The sequence below is a fragment of the Peromyscus maniculatus genome, chromosome 4, assembly GCF_049852395.1.
Source record: "Peromyscus maniculatus bairdii isolate BWxNUB_F1_BW_parent chromosome 4, HU_Pman_BW_mat_3.1, whole genome shotgun sequence".
Lineage (NCBI taxonomy): Eukaryota > Metazoa > Chordata > Mammalia > Rodentia > Cricetidae > Peromyscus > Peromyscus maniculatus.
The window spans coordinates 54,461,839-54,480,487 of NC_134855.1; the positions used below are offsets into that span (position 1 = coordinate 54,461,839).

At 42.0% G+C, this 18,649-nt stretch overlaps 1 protein-coding gene across 16 annotated transcripts in view; it reads left to right on the forward strand.

The window, feature by feature from the left end:
- The window catches only part of Osbpl6 (oxysterol binding protein like 6), a 202,367-nt gene that overhangs the window by 157,219 nt on the left and 26,499 nt on the right, over positions 1-18,649 (forward strand). For 6 of the 16 annotated variants that reach the window (XM_006972473.4, XM_042275503.2, XM_076569726.1 and 3 more), the window contains 4 exons: positions 248-322; positions 5,418-5,583; positions 7,273-7,406; positions 8,207-8,230. In XM_006972473.4, coding sequence (XP_006972535.2) covers positions 248-322; positions 5,418-5,583; positions 7,273-7,406; positions 8,207-8,230 — 399 coding nt within the window. The remainder of the gene's footprint in view (positions 1-247; positions 323-5,417; positions 5,584-7,272; positions 7,407-8,206; positions 8,231-18,649) is intronic. The other 10 variants (XM_042275501.2, XM_042275506.2, XM_042275505.2 and 7 more) reach the window with 3 other exon arrangements.

The following is an 18,649-nucleotide window of genomic DNA, read 5'->3' on the forward strand; positions in this document are numbered from 1 at the left end:
GGATCATATTCAGGAAGTGAACTCACAATATTTGAGTGGTCTGCAGTGAGCATAAAGAACAGTCCTTGTGGCATAAATGTCCCTTTGACCTGTTTCAATGCTAAGACTTTTTTTTTTTTTTAAGAAAAGTCAATTACAGTTAAAACTTCCCTTTTCCTTTGTCTGATTATCTTTCATTCTCCCATAAACCCCCTCCTCTTCCTCCCTGCCCCGTGTTCTCATCCCCTTTTCTCCCGTTCACTGTCAGGAAGGGCCACCCGCGAAGGGCCAGTTCAGCACCACTCGGCGCCGGCAGAGGCTAGCGGCAGCAGTGGCTACAACAGTGAGTGGCTTTCAATCTCAAACGAGGAACTGGATGCAAGGGTGGCTTGCCTGTGACGTGCCACCAGGGCGCTGTGGGTCACCTGTGGCCTCCAGCTGACACCGCTTTCCAGTGTACTCTGGCTCTCCTTGCATGGCAGGAATTGGACGTGCGTGCTGGTGTTTGCAGAGGAAAGCTAGTTCATATTCCTGCCCTGCTCCTGTCACTGGAAGAAATGATCGAAACTCAAGCTCAGCTGAGTTTGAGACCCTGCATATGGGGCCCTGAGATGGGAGAATTTTCTTAAATTATGGTGTTTTATTTATTGATTTTTCCAGACAGATACAGAACCTTTGCTAACTGGGTTTTGGTTTTCTAAGAAATGCCATGTTACTACAGAAACAAGTTGTGGGTTTTTTGTTGTTTGTTTGTTTTAACGTATGTAGTATGACTTTTTGAGAAGGGTGTGAGAAGGAAATGAGAGGGTAAGAAGAAAATGTCGATTTTCCTGTCATCTCTACATGGCTACCCAAAGTACACCGAGCAGGGGAATTCACTTTCTAGAAAGAATATTGGCCTGGAAACTAGAAAATAAAGTATGGAAATGAAAAACCACACAAAGTTAGATGGTGTCTAATCCATATGTAGAAGGGTGTTTTTCCCCTCAAGAGGCAAAAGAATGAATAGAAGGGCGTAGGCAGATAAAGAATCATGACTGTCCATAGAGAATATAAAGCACAACACCAACCACAGAATCATTTATTTGCTGGATAAAAGTGAGTCATAATATTAATTCATCCCAAGAGCTTGTTCACTTTTAAAACTAATAGATTCCTGAGTTCATAGTAAATCATGGATGCTACTTTTAATCTGTTAAATATTTTCTGAGTTAATAACAATCTTATTCTTGCTAAAATTAGGATATATTTCAAGGTTAGAATTGCTAGAAAAAAAAAATACTAATGAGAGGTTTTAATTTCACTGTAGAATAGCTCCTGGTGCAGGGGCCGTGGGTTTTCTGCTTGGTGGTCAGCTCAGGCGTGATATGTAAGTGCTTAGCTAGACTGCGGGGTAGAATTACTTTTGATTATTGAAACAACCAGTGACTTGGAATTAATTAGGGAACTGACGCCTACATTGATAGTTTTACAAATATTTGAACGAAGTCATTACTGAAATTGCACTCTGGTGCAGAGGGCATATTCAAATGCAAATGAATGAAGTCCCTGCCCCTGGTTCAATAACAGATTTTGACAGTAGATACATGTCTGACCCGTTCAAGGAATAAAGTGGAGAAATCCAAATGATCTTTAGAGAACTAACAATATCATAGTCTGGAAAGCCAAGATCAGTTACCTTGTGAGAATGCTAAGGCTTCCTCCAATGATATGCTTCCAGAATAGCACGCAGGAAGGTGATTGTATTTTTCCTAGGTTCAAGTTTTAAGCTTGGGATGCATGCAGTGAAAATAATCAAGTTAGGATTAGCACTTATTTGCATAAAGTAAGTTGATGTTTTCTTCCGTTGGAAGCAGAAGAAGAGGCTTTTTCATACAGGAAGCATTAATGCCCACATCCCAGCACAGCTGTGACCATAGAAATTATAAAAATAACTTAGATGATTCTAGTAAAAAAAGGTACAGTCAACCCTTAAAATAATCATGGAAATAACTAGGATTGGATGGTTACTGGCCCCTCTAGGATCCGTACTTTGGCTCTGTACCTAAGAGGCATTGAGCAGGATCCACCACTGACCCCTCACCCGCCTCCCCAACCCCAGTGTCCTGACTCTACTTCCCTGTTCCTTTTAGTGCCCCTTCTCTTCCCAACACTGAAGTTACCCCACATTTGGACCTGCCCTATCTTCTGAGAGGCCTCTTGCCCGAATCCTCTCACAGAACCCTTGTTAGTTTTATCTTATCCCCTCCCACTCAGGCTTCTGGGGGGAATGACTTTTATACCAAAGAAGTCTGCCTGAGGAGATGTTTCCAAAATGTAATCTTCTTGGGCCTTAACACTGGCCCCCAGAATGGCCAACTTTCTCCATTAGCCCAAAGCTCATAGAACGTCAAGCTGGGAACACAGGAACACTGGCCCCCAACTATGGGACAACACCAAGGCTCCCCAAGCTGCTAGTACCTCAAACATAACCTTGAAAGCAAACTGCAGGGTATGGACAGGGAATTTTTCACCTTGGCTCAGTAAGACCTCTAAGCTCAATATTGTTGGGCACACCGGTGTTCTTCCTTTCCCGGTGATCATTGCTACATTTGGGGCCAGCGGGCCTCCTGACAAATTCACTTCTCTTTTGACTTCATTTGTAGGTGAGTTTTCAGGGCACCCCCTAACATCTCCATTCATACTGCAGTGACTGGTATCAGAATGTTCTAGAACCTTCCTCCCTGTCATAGGGCTTCTAGGAAGCCTTGAGTTTTTTTTTTTTTTTTTTTCCTGAGCAGAGAGAATGGCCCATATTCAGCACTGGGGGTTCTCAGCTCTAAGCATGGGGAGCAGTGGCAGCTCCTATCCCAACCATCGCTGAAGACAAGGAACTGGCTACCACTTGAAATGTTTTCTATCCAAATGATGCCCAAGTGTCAATGAATAAAAACAAAGTGAGTCCCTAGGATGAAGAACTACTTACCAGTTAAATGCATATATCATGGTTTATATTCTCTACCTTGCAAGTTCCTCAATTAAAATGACCCATTCAACACACTTTCTCTTAACAAGCAAACAAAAAAAAAACTATTTAATTCATTTGGAAGTATATAAAAACTGTTCTTATCTTCCCAGGAAACTGTCTGATTACAGTTAGTGTGAAATATTGGGAGTTTGTTCCCTGTGGGTCATATACAAAGCCAGTTCTACTGTTTGAGGAGTCAGTTTAAACTTCCATTATGTCCAAATTATAAATTTGTAAATTGTGTGTTTCTTCTCAGCATCTGATTCCAGCAGTTAGCAGAGAATCCTTTAGCATGGACAGAGTGGGGCCTTCTTAGACTCCATGGGTTTTCATAGTGGCCCCCTCTGCCACACCTCCATAGGCTAACGTAGCCCCCTCCCCATCCACTCAGAAGAGACACTTATTCTGGCTAAATCCTTGAAGTATTGCATGTCCCTGAGTGACACAAAACTCTTTCCCATGACCGGTGTCTCTCAACACCAAACACCCACATTTGTTTTTCTTAATGTTCCCTTGTCTACCTTTAACCATGTCCCACACAGATCCCATACTTCTTTTAGGTATTCCCAAAGACCCTCGGCCATGGTTACCACAGATGTACCTTAGACAAGAGTTCCGAAAATAAGGGAACACCTGCATTCCACTCTCTCAAATGACTCATTCCCTGCTTGTCTGTCTTCCGTTTTGAGCCTGACAAGATAGGCAGCTGTTGACAGCCCCCAGCACAGTGTCTCTGGCGTCCCCACTGAGGATAAGAGATAATGGCATTGGTCCCTCTGAATGCCTCAGAGACCATGTGTTAGCATGCTTAGCTTTGCTGGTGTTAGGGGGGACGTTCCATGTTTTGATAGCTTCTCAGATAATTACTCACTGGCAGAGCTGAACTATATCAGCAGGGCACTCAGGCTAATAGTTGCCCATAAGCCAGATTTTTTCTCTCTCCGCCTTGTCTGTCTGAAAGAGCAAGGGAAAAAGAGAGAGAAAAAAAATCTTTTTTTCCCTATCCTCTCTCACATACCAAATCCATGAAATTTAAACTATAAAAAAAATTTTTTAAGTTGTTTTATAACCACTCCTCCCCTCCCCAAGATATTGCCTCCTTCCTCCTATGGAAATATGCAAATTAGCCAGGAGAAAGAGTTATCATTTCAATTGTAGAAAATTCCGTTTTTTTTTTTTTTTTGGTTTTTCGAGACAGGGTTTCTCTGCGTAGCTTTGCGCCTTTCCTGGAGCTCACTTGGTAGCCCAGGCTGGCCTCGAACTCACAGGGATCCACCTGGCTCTGCCTCCCGAGTGCTGGGATTAAAGGCGTGCGCCACCACCGCCCGGCCATGAAGTGACTTCTTTTTTTTTTTTTTTTTTTTTTTTTTTTTTTTTTTTTTCGTTTTTCGAGACAGGGTTTCTCTGTGTAGCTTTGCGCCTTTCCTGGAACTCACTTGGTAGCCCAGGCTGGCCTCGAACTCACAGAGATCCACCTGGCTCTGCCTCCCGAGTGCTGGGATTAAAGGCGTGCGCCACCACCAACCGGCTGAAAATTCCGTTTTTGTAGGGTCTATAGTTTGTCTCCTCAGAACAGCTGAATGAACACTGTGCAGTAAGATTACAGGAAAAGTTACTGGTGGATTTGCTTCTATTTCCCAAGAACAATTGGCCAATAGCATTTGTGACCCTTTGGCTGACCCTTCTCAAAAGGACAAGAAAGTGCTTTGCCTTCACCCAGCACAAGCCTAGTTCAGATCCAGTCTGGACAGGGAAGTTCCTGTAGCCACTGGGAATGGTCTATAAGGATGCAGCCTTTTTTCTCTCTAGAGCTTCGCACGGGTGGCCGATGCATAGACCACATTCATCTACACAACAGTGTCATATGACACACACAAAGGCAGACGGCAGTCACTCACGTAATGTTTCATCTGTGAATATATATTCTAATAAGTATATTTATGCCTGAGCCTCCTTAAGTCATTAGTGTATGTACTATAAACTTGTTTTTTTCTGGTACCTGTAGACCAAATGAGTCTTTAAATGTATTTGTACATATTTATTAAGATCCTGCCTAGGCTCAAAGACAGGTGAACATAAATTGCCCTCTGTGTGAGAACAGGTCCACACATTAAGGTTCAGGTTGCTTTTTTTCTGCCGGTTATTTTTGGGGACAAGTGAAGAAGGTTCAGAGGTGTGCGTTTTCACACCATAGTCATTGTTCTTTGTAAGAATGAAAACCCAGTGCGTCCTAGGATTCTTGAACTATCAGAAACAAGGCTGCCTCCTGCTTCCCAGCCTACACTGCTTACAGAATCAGTGAGGACTGGGGCTCCGAGCATGTCAAAAGAAACGAGTAGAACCTTGTAAAGGATAGGGAGGGCCTTGTCTGCACAGGAGATGGGAGGAGAGGACATGGCGACACTTGGATAATGGACACCTTCCCTTCCAGGTCCCTTTCAGCGCCACCATGTCGCCGGTGCGTCTGCATTCCTCCAACCCCAACCTTTGTGCAGATATTGAGTTCCAGACCCCTCCTAGCCACCTCACCGACCCTCTGGAGAGTTCCACGGATTATACAAAGCTACAAGAAGAGTTTTGTCTGATTGCGCAGAAAGGTAACACAGCAAGAGGTCTTCTTTGCCGTGGCGAATTTGATGAAAGATCAGTGTTTTCTTGGCATCCAGGTTGACTCTCTGGTCACTGCGCTGCTCTCTGAGTTTCACGGGTCAGATATTTACAGCACATCCAGATGTCACCTTAATTTCTGGAACAATCATTTTTAATCATTTTCTCTATGGATAGGTCCATAGATACCGTCTTCTAATGCCTCATAAATGCATTTTTAATTGATTTCTTAAACTGGATGCTAATATCATGATCAGAGCCAATGGTATTCCGGAAGTGCAGCTCAGATTCATAGGCAGTATCTTTGCTTCTGGGGTGGGGTGGCTGTTGCAGTTGGAGAGAGATAACACCTAGCTAAACACAGCACACACAGGGAGAGGGTGAACTCAATGGCAGCCCAGAGAGAGCTTGTTTGCTTACAGTCCTGAAGCTTCCAAGGAACTCAAGTTTCCACAGTGTTTGAAAGCCTCTGTTAAAACCACAGGGTTTTTCAGCAGACAGACAGATTCTCCATGCAAGGGCGACAAAATCAGATCCATGCCTTCACTGGACTCTTTGGAAAGGCATCGGGAGGCGCTTGTAAAATCAACAGGGATTAATTTCAGCTTTCAAGGTGATGGTGGAACGTTACACATGAAATAGTAGATTGCGAGGCAGGAGTTTGAGCTCAGTAGTAGGACACCTACCTTCCTTGCTCAGGCTCTGGATTCCATCTCAGCACTGCAAATAAAAACAATTGCCAGTCTCGTCTCCAAAACAGATTGTGAATTCTTTAGATCCCTGACACCTCTACACTTCACTCCATCCACCCACCCCCTCCCTTAATTCAGGCCACTCTTTTGTACTAGACTTAATACCTCTAAAAATAACCTTTTATCAAATAAACAAATCTGTATTTGAAGACTTTGCATGCTTTTCAAACGCTGTTAATATAAAAATAAGAATTCTAAGTTCAAACTTTTGTGGTTCAAACTACAAGACTGCCTCAGATTTTCCCAACATGACTTGTCAGGTGTGTAGCAAAGGAGAGGAGGAGGGTTGTTTTCATTGTTGCTTTTAAGTCAAAGCACCTGTGATGCCAAGACACTTGGTGCCGAGAAAGCAATACCAGCGCTGTTTTCAAATCCAAATCATCTCCCACTCCAAAGAAACTAGTCAGAACTTCTGGATCCACTTCCGATTTTATGTTGACAGGACTCGTAAAGTGTTCTTTTTTGGAGGTGTACACTCTGTGAAAATAACTCTGCTGCAATAACTCTGGAGTTGCATGACACTTTCACAGAATGGCTATAAATATTACCATCAAACATGACAAACAAAACATGCTTTCTTTTCCTTCTTGAGATGTAAGTTAATTTCTAAGTATTGATGTTTAGAATTGATGTTGATATTTTTGTATGTTGCTTCCAAATCTGTGTTGGCTCATCTGGTATGAAATATGAAAATTTCCATTTTAGTTCATTACCAGTGCCATATTTGTTTTGAGTATGGATACTCAGATAGATTTTATTTAAGGCTAGTTTTTATTTTTTTTTCCCTAAAGGCTGAGTTTTTAGTCAGAGTATAACCTAGTCTCTCTGGAAAATGTCTAGATAGGAGCTAGTGTCCAGAGAAGTTGACGTCCTGTGTGTTCATCCTCCTACAGTCAGTGTTTGTCTCTCGCTCCTCTCTCTCCCCAGTGCATTCCCTTCTGAAGTCTGCATTTAACAGCATAGCCATTGAGAAGGAGAAACTGAAGCAGATGGTTTCTGAGCAAGACCACAGCAAAGGCCAGAGCACCCAGATGGCCAGGCTCCGGCAGTCGCTGTCACAGGTAAACCCAAGAGTTGTCTAATGCATGACGAACAGAAGGTGCTAGGCAAAGGATGAGGGGAGGGGGTCAGCATCACCAGGGATGGCATGTCCCTCTGATGTTCTCCCAAGACACTGCAGAGTCAGTGTTGAATTTTGTTAGTTTTCCTCTCTAAAAATGTCAAGGTAAGAGTGAAAATGAGCAATAATTGTTGAGTACATATAAATTGTTATTTTTAACTATTTGAGTTAATGTCTGGGGTCATTTGTCAGATAATTCCTGATTTTTAAAAAACAAAATAAAACAGGCATTTATACAGGGCTTACATGTTGAAGGAATATTCCAGAGTATATTCAACGCAATGGTAAATAGAGCAAAATTTCCTGAGTCTTCCATGCTTTATATATTTTCCAATTATATTTTAATCTGTTGAAAGTTACTAATGACTGTGAATAGGTAATAAATAGGTAAATGGGTAATGATTAATAGTAAATAGGTAACTACTAATTGTTTCTTTTCTGGTTTGCACTCTTAGGGTTTTCTTCTGTCTGTTATGCTCCTGAACTAGACTTCTATATCTTCGAATATGTTATCTTTTATTTTACTAATAGTGATCACACCCCTGTATACCTCAGAGTTGAGGTTTCTGTTATAAATTCTTAAAAGCCACACATTACTTCCTCTGTAATGAACATTTTCTTTGGCCAGTCCTTAATTGCCCTCAGCTTGATTCCTTTGAGCATGCAATGCTGTTATGTGATTTTTGTGTGAGAACTCAGTGTTTATATAAATATTGTTCACTTCCTGGTGCCTTGGATCAGAGTGAAGGAGCCAGCAAATCCTGGGTAAGTGGCTCTCCTTGTGGATCCAACCCTGCTTGACTATCTCCCATAGTCCCTCAGAATGAAATGTGAACTCTCACCTCTGTGGGTTTTGTACATGATCTGTCAGCGTTTTCAGTGTTCAGTCTCCTGTAATAAAGTGCCAATAGCTAGGCTACACGTTCTCCGCCACCACGAAACACTATCAGCTGAGGTATATATGCTGCGTCCAGTGCCAATCCAGGGCCTCGGGAGCATGTGCATCACCACAGCAGCTGTCTGGCAGCCTGCAGAGGCCTTCACTCATAACCTAGCAAAGGTTCTGACATCTCCTCATGCCACTGAATCCATTCTGTGCTCTGTTAATATTAGTTGATCTTCCGACTCATTATGGTGACTGTACCATGAAGCAGAAAGATCAAAATAGTAGTCAAACAAACACGTCGATATCATCTCGAAGACACATAAAATACATACTGAATCCCAAAGTGATGCGGTGTTTTTAGTTTGTTTGATGATGTTAGCTTTGCGACATAAATTGAACATATACTGAGAAAAATAAGTAAATGTGTTTCCTGCTTGCTGCTCGCTTGCTCTTGTTTACCTCTCATTAAGACAAAGAATTGGCTTGAGGTCTGGGCATATGAGTAGGCTGATAGAATGCTTGCCTAGCATGCACAAAAAGCCCAGGTTCAGCCCCCAGCACCACAGAAAACTAGCAGGGCATATGCTTTATAATGCCAACACTCAGGACATGGAAGCAAGAAGATCTGATGCTGAAGGTCTTCCTTGGCTCCATTAGTGATTGTGAGGTCGGCCTGGGATTCATGAAACCCTGTCTCAGAAGTGGATGGAGATCCAGGATTTGGCTTTGAAGGAATCTAGAAATGACTAGGAAGAGGGATTGCAGTGGGAGAAAGTTCATTTGTGTATATATTTGACTGACTAGATAGTGTGCAAGATACGGAATATCCACAGACCTGGTTTCCAAAAAGCTCATGATCTTGTTGGTAAGTGAATACTGTCCACCCAGGAAAGAGTTAAAGGGACCACACTGTACCAGGCACAGCAGTGCTTGGTGGGACAGATGTCTAGGGTTCTGATTGTTGAGAAGCAAGAGATCACTGAGGCAAAAGCGCAGCCATTGATCTGACATCCTCGAGACAGGTCTGAGGGGATGAAGAAGGACCCAGCGCTAGTGATGGTGTGAAATCAACCACACACCCTTTGAGTTCAAATACCTCCCTCTCTTGAGAGATGCTTATTTGCGTCTTGATTTAGGGATTTGGCAGATTTTTTCTTGGGTTGTTTGGTTTAGGGTTTTTTTTTTTTTTTTTTTTTTTTTTTTTTTTTTTTTTTTTTTTTTTTTTTAATGCGTTTAAAAAAGTTTATTGAGCATACAAGAATGAGTCTAACGGATGCAAACCATGTTCATAATTTTAGTAGGAGATGAAAATTAAAATGCTGCAGTAGAACATAAAACATTCAAGGAAGCTTTTATTTCCTTTCATAAGAGCCCGGTGAGATGAAATTTACCTCTGGGCCCCTGACTTCTCCATGTGAAATGTGATATAAGCGTGCAATATTTATGGAGTGTATTAAATGGGCTATATTCATAACAAGAAGAGTTCAGTTCTACAGTTGGCATGTCTAGAAGCAATCGTGTGTGTGTGTGTGTGTGTGTGTGTGTGTGTGTGTGTGTGTGTGTGTGTATTTCCCCCTTTCTTTTTACCCCAGTGTTTAATCTTGTTGTTCAGGAGTTGGATAATTTTTGACAAGGACTCAGATTGGGGGCCCAGTGTGGAACTAACAATGGTGAGTCCATGGAAGCAAACAGTGAGCCAGCCTGTGCATATCTGTAGAAAGGGCCTCGTGAGTCAGCGTTTCCTTAGCCGGAGCAGCTCCAAAGAGGCAAAGTTTTATCTTTCAAGCTGCAGTCAATCAGAATCTAAGTAGTTCACACACCATTAATAAGAAGACACATTGGCCCTTCAGTCTGCTGGCCTGAGAGATCGCAGGTGACTCAGATGAGCATCCCTCAGGATCAGAGTTAATCACAGCTGTGGCTCACTTCCTGTTCTCCTGGGTGCGGCTCCAGTCTTCAGTCAGCCTGGAAGTGATAGAGCAGAAACAATGGCCATCTTACAGATGCTCTGTTGCACAGTACCAGAGACTGGGTTAAATGTTGAAGAAGAGAGGACTATTTTGTCTTGTCATTCTGTTCCTGGGTGGAAGGGCAGTATCTGGTGATGGTTTCTCACTGTTAGAGTCCCAGGATTCTGCAGGGCACTACCTGTAAGAGACAGGGAAAGTATATATATATATATATATATATATATTCTTTGGTCTTTCCCCTTATGGTTTCTACCCAATTTGGGAAATAACTCCAGAGCTTTACATTTGCTGGGCAAATGCTCTAACACTGAGATACATCCCATCCCCCTTTTTCTTTTTTTTTTTTTTTTTTTTTTTTTTTTTTTTTTTTTTCCATCACAGGCAATTTATTTTGTTCTATTCATTCACAGTTAATACAGAAAATACTTGGAAACATTTCCATATAATGTTTGACACAGAAATCATCAAATAGAAGTATACAATGTTGACAGGAGGCAGTACATTTATAATTTATAACCCCAAATGTATTTATAAATTAAAAATGGAAAGATCTACAAATGAAATTATGAAGGTTCACCAAAATCATTTAATCTGTCAGTTTCTCATTCATTTTTATGTCTTAATAATATTCTATTGTATGAATAAGCCACATTTTATTTCTCTCCAGTATTTGATAGCTATTTGAGTTGTTTTAACTTTTTTACTATTAGCAACACACTGCTGTAAACCTTCATGTACATGTTTCATAGGTGCACATTTTCAGTAGTTTGAGGATATATTCCTAAGGGTAGAATTGTTGAGTAACAGAGTAACAATGTTTTGCATTTTGACCAACCACCAAACTGTTTTGCCAAAGTGGCACACCATTTTACAATCTCACCAAAGCCTTGTTTTTAAGGCTCTGATTTTTGTACAAAAGCATTCAATCATTCTGTCAGACCAAACCAGGAAAAGTAAGCTATAGTTCAGAGCTGTTCTATTCCATTTACTATGCAAAGCCATTCTTGGCGTTTGCAACTCTCAGCCCTTTTGAGTATTCTTGCAGTGTTCACCTTTTCCTCCATCACTTTTTTTTCTTCTTTTTTTTTTTCTGGTTTATTTCTATCTATTACAAATGTATAAAAAATCCTCCATCAACGCTGCTGATAGAAGCAGAACCTTGAGAAATATACCTTTGGTTTGCCTCAGAAAAGGAACACATATTGCACTGTAAAGTTTATAAAATTGGCGCAAAACATTGTGGTAATGTTACAATACCAGTTTTAAGAGTTCAGTGACTAATGGGGAGCCGATGGGATACATGCAGAACTGTGAAAGCGATCTCACTTAGCCAGCTGTACACGTAGACTGTAAATCTACATTCAGATCAATTCGGAACTAAAACTATCATCTCAGTTTATCTGTTGAGGTCAACCAGGAAACCCTAGAATATACCTTGATTTTTGCAAAAAACAAAATAGGGGGAGGGGTTTCTTCAGCATTTCAGTCCACGAGTAACAGTATCCTAACAGGCAAAGTGTTTTCTCACTGTCAACATAGAATGAACTGCTGCTGGAGGTCAACTTGGGCTTTAATTTGCATTAGCACTTACATGCATAGTAGTCCAAGTTGTTGATCTCATGACTTTAAAAAGTAACTCTAAAAAAGTAAAATGGTCCTTCTTGGAAGACTAAAGAAAGACATCCAGCCACAGTTGTAGAGAGTCTCATCAAAACAATATACCCTTTTATGGATTACGCCTCAATTAAAAAAAATAGCCCCAAATAAGAAGCAGCTCTGAAAAAGAAAATATAACTTAAGATATTTGAAAAAAACATGGTGAATACAGGTTCAAAAATAATTAAGATACATTTTCTTAAGACAACCTAGAATTAGGCTTTAAAGAATTCTACCATTTCAAGTTTACCACTAGCTACTAGATACCCATTTACAAACAAGATGTTCACTTTTTTTGTTCCTTTATCGAAAGAAAAATCTACCTTCAGACTATGAGGGTGGTGATGGGGAGGGACTAGAAAACAAAATTCAAACAATCCCATGCAAATATCACATTTTTCAAATGGAAGAACTCCAAATTGCACTAGAAGTTCCAATCACTAAGACACTTTCCATTGAAATGATTTAAGTACAACTACATGGCACCAAGGTTTAGGCCTAACATAGGCCTGACAACCAAGTCCCTGTTCTCTAGAAGAAAAGCCTCAAAAGTCCCACTCAATTCCACATAACAATACTTCGAAGATCAATTAGGTTTTCCTTTCCTTAATATTTTTGTTTTCGACTTCTAATCTTAAAGACTAGATTAAAACTTAGCTCATTTCCCAGAAGGCATTGCTTCCCTTTGCTCCATGAAAGAGTCCACCAAGACCTCTTCCTCAAAACCATCTAAGCCCCCAGCCTCCAGCCTGTGCTTGTGATGCATCTTTCTCAACATCAGCTTGATCTGCACTGACAATGATTGTCGAAGCCTAGAATTCAACATTTACAAATTGTCATTCACACACACAAAACACACTATTATCACACAACTTGTGTCTTGAGAGAATCTTCTGCTTTTTAAATCTTTGGCCTCCCAGTCAATCCCAAGTTCAACCAACTTTAACTAAAACTTCACTCAGAATTTCACCAAGCTTTTCACCCACACATTAATGCTTGTCGTATCTTTCATCAACTGTCAAAATCTGAAGCCTGCTCAGAGATCTCCAGGTATAGGTGAGTTGAGACTATTGATATTGATGGATATTAATGACCAGTGATTGTTAATTCCTGTTATTTTTTGTGGTTGTGTTGTGTTGTCCTTCTGTGGTGTATGTTGGTGTGGGATTATCTATTGCTTGATTTTTCATGGATGTGTTGAGCTTCTTTGGGTTGAATTTTCCCTTCTAGTGCTTTCTGTAGGGCTGGGTTTGTAGAGAGGTATTGATTAAATTTGGTTTTATCCTGGAATATTTTGTTTATTCCACCTATGGTGATTAAGAGTTTTGCTGGGTATAATAGTCTGGGTTGGCATCCGTGGTCTCTTAGTGTCTGCATGAGATTTGTCCATGATCTTCTAGCTTTCATAGTCTCTATTGAGTAATCTGGTGTTATTCTGATGGGTTTACCTTTATATGTTACTTGGTCTTTTTCCTTTGCGGCTCTTAATATTTTTTCTTTGTTCTGTGTGTTTAGTGTTTTGATTATTATGTGGCGAGGGGATGTTTTTTTTGGATCCAGCCTATTCGGTGTTCTATAAGCTTCTTGTATCTTCATAGGTATTTCTTTCTTTAGGTTAGGAAAGTTTTCTTCTATGATTGTGTTGAATATATTTTCTGTGCCTTTGAGTTGGCATTCTTCTCCTTCTTCTATCCCTATTATTCTTAGGTTTGGTCTTTTCATGGTGTCCCAAATTTCCTGGACATTTTGTGTTATGACTTTTTTGTCTTTAGTATTTTCTTTGACTGACGAATCTATTTTCTCTATCATGTCTTCAGTGTCAGAGATTCTCTGTTCCATCTCTTGCAATCGGTTGGTTATGCTTGTTTCTGTAGTTCCTGTTCGTTTAGTCAGGATTTCTATTTCCAGCATTCCCTCAGCATGTGTTTTCTTTATTGTCTCAAATTCATTTTTCAGGTCTTGGAATGTTTCTTTCATCCGTTTAATTGCTTTTTCTTGGCTTGATTTGATTTCTTCCCATTTTTTGTTCGTTTTTTCTTCCATTTCTTTAAAGGAGTTTTTTATTTCCTCTTTAAGAGAGTTTTTCATTTCCTCTTTAAGGGAAGTTTTTATTTCCTCTTTAAGAGAGTTTTTCATTTCTTCTTTAAGGAAAGTTTTTATTTCCTCTTTAAGGCAGTTTTTCATTTCCTCTTTAAGGAAAGTTTTTATTTCCTCATTGAGGGAATGTTTTATTTCTTCTTTAAGGGCCTCTATCATCTTCTTAAAGTCATTTTTAGGGTTGATTTCTTCTGTTTCTTCTGTCATGGTATGTTTAGGTCTTGCAGGTGTAGAATCACTAGGTTCTGATGTTGCCATATAGGTCTTTATGTTGTTGCCTGTATTTTTGCACTGGCGTCTACTCATCTTTTCCTCTGTGCGGTGCAGGTGGTGTCTGTGTCTGAGAGTGCCTCTCTTGTTCTAATTTTTAGTCTTGGTTTAGTAGGGGTTCTTAGTTAAATTGGTGCTATTGGGCTGTTTCTTCAGGGACAGCTGATTTCAGTCGGTGAAGTATATACTTATGATTCTGGTGATCTGGTTTAGTGGCTGGGTAGCGCCTTCTTCTGTGTTCCCAGATCAAGTTTTGTTCATTTGTCAACTCCTCAGCTGATCTTGTTTCTTCAGACTTCAAATTGTAGGCATCTGAATCCTCTCCCAGATGGGTTTCAGCTGAGCAGGGTAGTCTCACCAACACCTCCAAGTTGTTGGGTTTCACAGGATCAGCAGTTGGGCCCTGGGTTGTCCCCAGACGGAGTGTCCAGACTCGCCCTGGTTCCGACCCACGGAGATAGCCTCTTCCCCAGATGTTGGGGCTAGGGGCGTCCCCGTTCCAAGCTGCGTCCGCCCCTCTCTGTCCCCGGGCCTGTCCACCCCTGTGGCCTGCCGCCACAGGCCCACCTGCCTCTGCCCGTCTCCACCGCTGGGCCTGTATGTCCCTGTCAGCTGCCGCTGGCTCCGTCCACCTCTGTGGGCCACCAACGGGCCTGTATATCTCTGCCGGCTGCCGCTGCGGGCCTACCCACCTCTGCTTGTCACTGCTGCTGGGACCATCCACCTCTGCGGGCCGCCACCGGGCCTGTATGTCTCCGCCGGTCGCTGCTGGGCCTGTATGTCCCTGTCGGCCGCTGCCACCGGGCCGTCCACCTCCGAAGGTCGCCGACCTGCGTCCGCCCGTCTCCCCCGTGCGGCCCGTCTATTTCTGTGGGCCGCCGCCGCCGGGCCTGAATGTCTCTGTCGGCCGCCGGCGCCGGGCTGTTGACCTCCGTCTACTTATCTCTGCCACAGGGCCTGTCCATCTCTGTGGGCCGCCACTGGGCCTGAATGTCTCCGCCAGCTGCCACCGGGTCTCAATGTCCCTGTCGGCTGTTGCCGCCGGGCCCATCCACCTCCGCGGGCCGCTGCCACAGGCCTACCTGCGTCTGCTTGTCTCCGCCATCTTCTGGTTTAGGGTTTTTATACTTCAATTTTTCTTCTAACCAAAGGACTCGAAAGATGTGAAAATAATTTGGGACTATCAAGACCATTTCACATTAGCCACTTGTGTGCCATACCTTTGGTTGTGCCAACATTACCGTGCCCATCTGGACACTCCAGTTGCTTCCACAGAGAACATCAATGTTTTAAGAGCAGGGGGTCTTAGTTTTGGTTACTATGGTTGTGGTGAAACACCATGACCAAAAGCAACTTGGTGAGGGAAGGGTTGGTTTGTCTTACATAATCTGAATCACACAGTCCATCAAGGGAAGCCAGGACAGGAACTCAACCTGGCCAAGAACCCCAAGGCAGGAGCTGATGCAGAGGCCATGGAGGAGTGCGGCTTGCTGGCTTGTTCCTCATGTTTTTTTTTTTTTTAAATAGACCCAAGACCACCAGTCCAGGGATATACCCACCCACAACTGATGGGCCCTTCTCCATCAATCACTAATTAAGAAAACGCCCTACCGGCTTGCCTACAATCGATCTCATGGAGGCATTTTCCCAACTGAGGTGTCCTCCTCTCAGATGACTTTTGCTTGTGTGCAGTTGACGTAAAACTAGCCAGGACCAGATTAGAGAGACCATCTAATGGAGATCCAGGTCAAGCTGCCAGAGAAATTGCAAGTGATGGCCACTGAAGTCAAGGGTAGATCATTCCTTGGCCCTTTTGGCTAAGGTCAAGTGGAGACCACACTGGTAGAACTTTGAGAGTCTTAACAAGGAAAATATTTTTTAAAAACATCCTATTTAGTGGCAAATAGCATGCGAACAGAATGAAGTTCTTGAATATGCTAGTCATATCAGCATGCGTTTGTTATCGGGAGCTGAAAGAGGACAAGATCCTGAAAGTAGGAAACATCAGTCAGGGCAGTGTGGCCAGCACTTTTTGCACAGTCCCACCTTGAATATAGTACTCAAGACTGTACAAGTACCAAATAATTGGAGTGCGTTGAGATAGTTTGTCTCCACACTCTGTGTATATTTTATACATATTAGCCTAACTTCATGTTAGAGTGAGCTTTCAGGTAACCCAAAGACACCTCTGGTCCATATACCCTGTTAGCAGTTGAACCCCTGAATGTCTTCCTCATGGTCTCCCTGCAGAGAGGGAGGAAGGAGAGAGATGGCAGTTAATTTACATAGACTGACATTGTTAAAGCTCATATTTTGTGTGACATAAGTCCTAGTTGATAGCTACCTAGCGATTAAAATGGTGCGTTTTCAGGAAAGCTTTTCAGTATGTATCATATCAACTCAACAAGGTCCAGCATCCTTTTAGCAGGCACGTAGCATGTGAGGTAGATGAGATCAGCATTTTCCACTTCAAGCCTGGCATAAATTGCTACCTACCTTGAGCAAGTAGGCACAAGGTTGGAGAGCCCCATAAATTCCTCTTCCCTAATCTATATAGATACAAGCGTAACATAACTGTGTAATTTTACCCCTCGTAAAACATACCTTTCACCCCCATGACAAGCCTAGATGTTGGACATACATGATGGAACAGGATATTTCCTGTGGCATCTGTGCCTCATAGGTGACCTTATTTAGCTTCAGCCTTCTTTTCCTGAACACTAACATCAAATGGCGTAGTATAAAGCTAAGACAGCCTTGGCAATCCCAATTAACAAAACAGTCACGTTTTGGGGTATCCGTGGGTTTTTTTCTGCAGCATAGTATGCTGCATGGCTGTGGCTGGTTTGGTTTCTCACCCCAGAATTTGTGCACAGCTTGTGCTCATATAGTGTAAACTGAGTCCAAATAAATGTGAGCACCAGCATCTGACCCATCTACTCCAGCTGGAATTATTACTGTATTTCACTAAATCAACATGCCACAGTCATTAAGGATGTCATTATTTTGTGCATTGCTGAGAGAGGGAAAAAAAACATTGCCGTCAATTGAACTGACAGAGTGCTTCAGAGGCGCAGTGCTGTGGGGGAAATGTGCATTGAGAATTATTGAAATATGGTAAGACTGAGACTGTAAGCAAAAGGTTGGCTCAAAGCACATAATGGCATAATTTAACACCCCAGCTGTAGCATCCATCACCCTCGCTGTCCACAAGATTGAACATACCACAAATAGATACTCTGGAACAGGAGAAAAATTCCAAGTCAGTTTGTTTCTGAATTCTACAGTTCTCTGGGACTCCAGGAAATCTAAGGGTATGAAGATTTTTTTCATTCAGCCCTTTATAATTTTTTTAATATCAAGTTTCAGTGATACTGTCTCTGTAGGTCTATGCTGATATCACAACGTATTTATTGTAGTAAATCTTTGTGACTACCTTAGTGTCCAGTGATAGGAACCCATTGCCTACTGCGCAGCTGTCTAAATCATCTTTATAAAAGAGTTAGAAACGTGTTTGTGACCAGAGAATAAAGTGCAGATCAGAAGTAAAAAAGGTGCAACTGGGAAACAATATAAAAAGTGCAGAGGAGGCCAAAGCAAGCAACAGTGACACTCTGCTGACACCAGTTGGGTAGTATGGTCGGAATTCAAAAAAATATTTTAGACTTTTCTTCATTTTCTAAATATAACAGTATTTTTTCATTGGAAAACAAAACAAAACAAAACAAAACAAAACAACAACAACAACAAAACAAGGATAGTTGCCCAGAATTTGTGTTTTGGCTGTGTAATGGTATTTGCTCCGCCCATGACCTTGGTCTATATGGCCTGAAGGAGGCGGTGCTTCTTGCCATCATAGTGAACTCTTGAAAGGAAGAAGGGCCCATGCCACGAAGCCACACAGCATTACCTGCTCTCTTGTATCTTCTCCTGGCAGTGGCTTGCAGCATCTGCCTGATTCCGCCCTTCTTCATCTCCATCTTCACTTGGAATGTATGGACTAACCTTATTCTGCCTCGCCATTGGCCAAACAGCTTTATTTATCAACCAATGAGAGCAACACATGTTCACAGCACAGGGAAAACCTCCCACAGCATGGCTGTGTTTTCATAATTTTCTCACTTCTTTTGAACCAGCTTTACTCTTGCTGAGTGTTACTAATCCTTCTCCGGCTCAGGCAGTCATGTTTCCTTCCCGGAACCCACAATTCCACTTAGTAAAATGATCTTGCCAGTGTCTCTCTGAGGCTAAGTTAAATTCCCATCTATTGCCTGAAGAAGTTGGGACGTAAGGGTTGGTTATGGT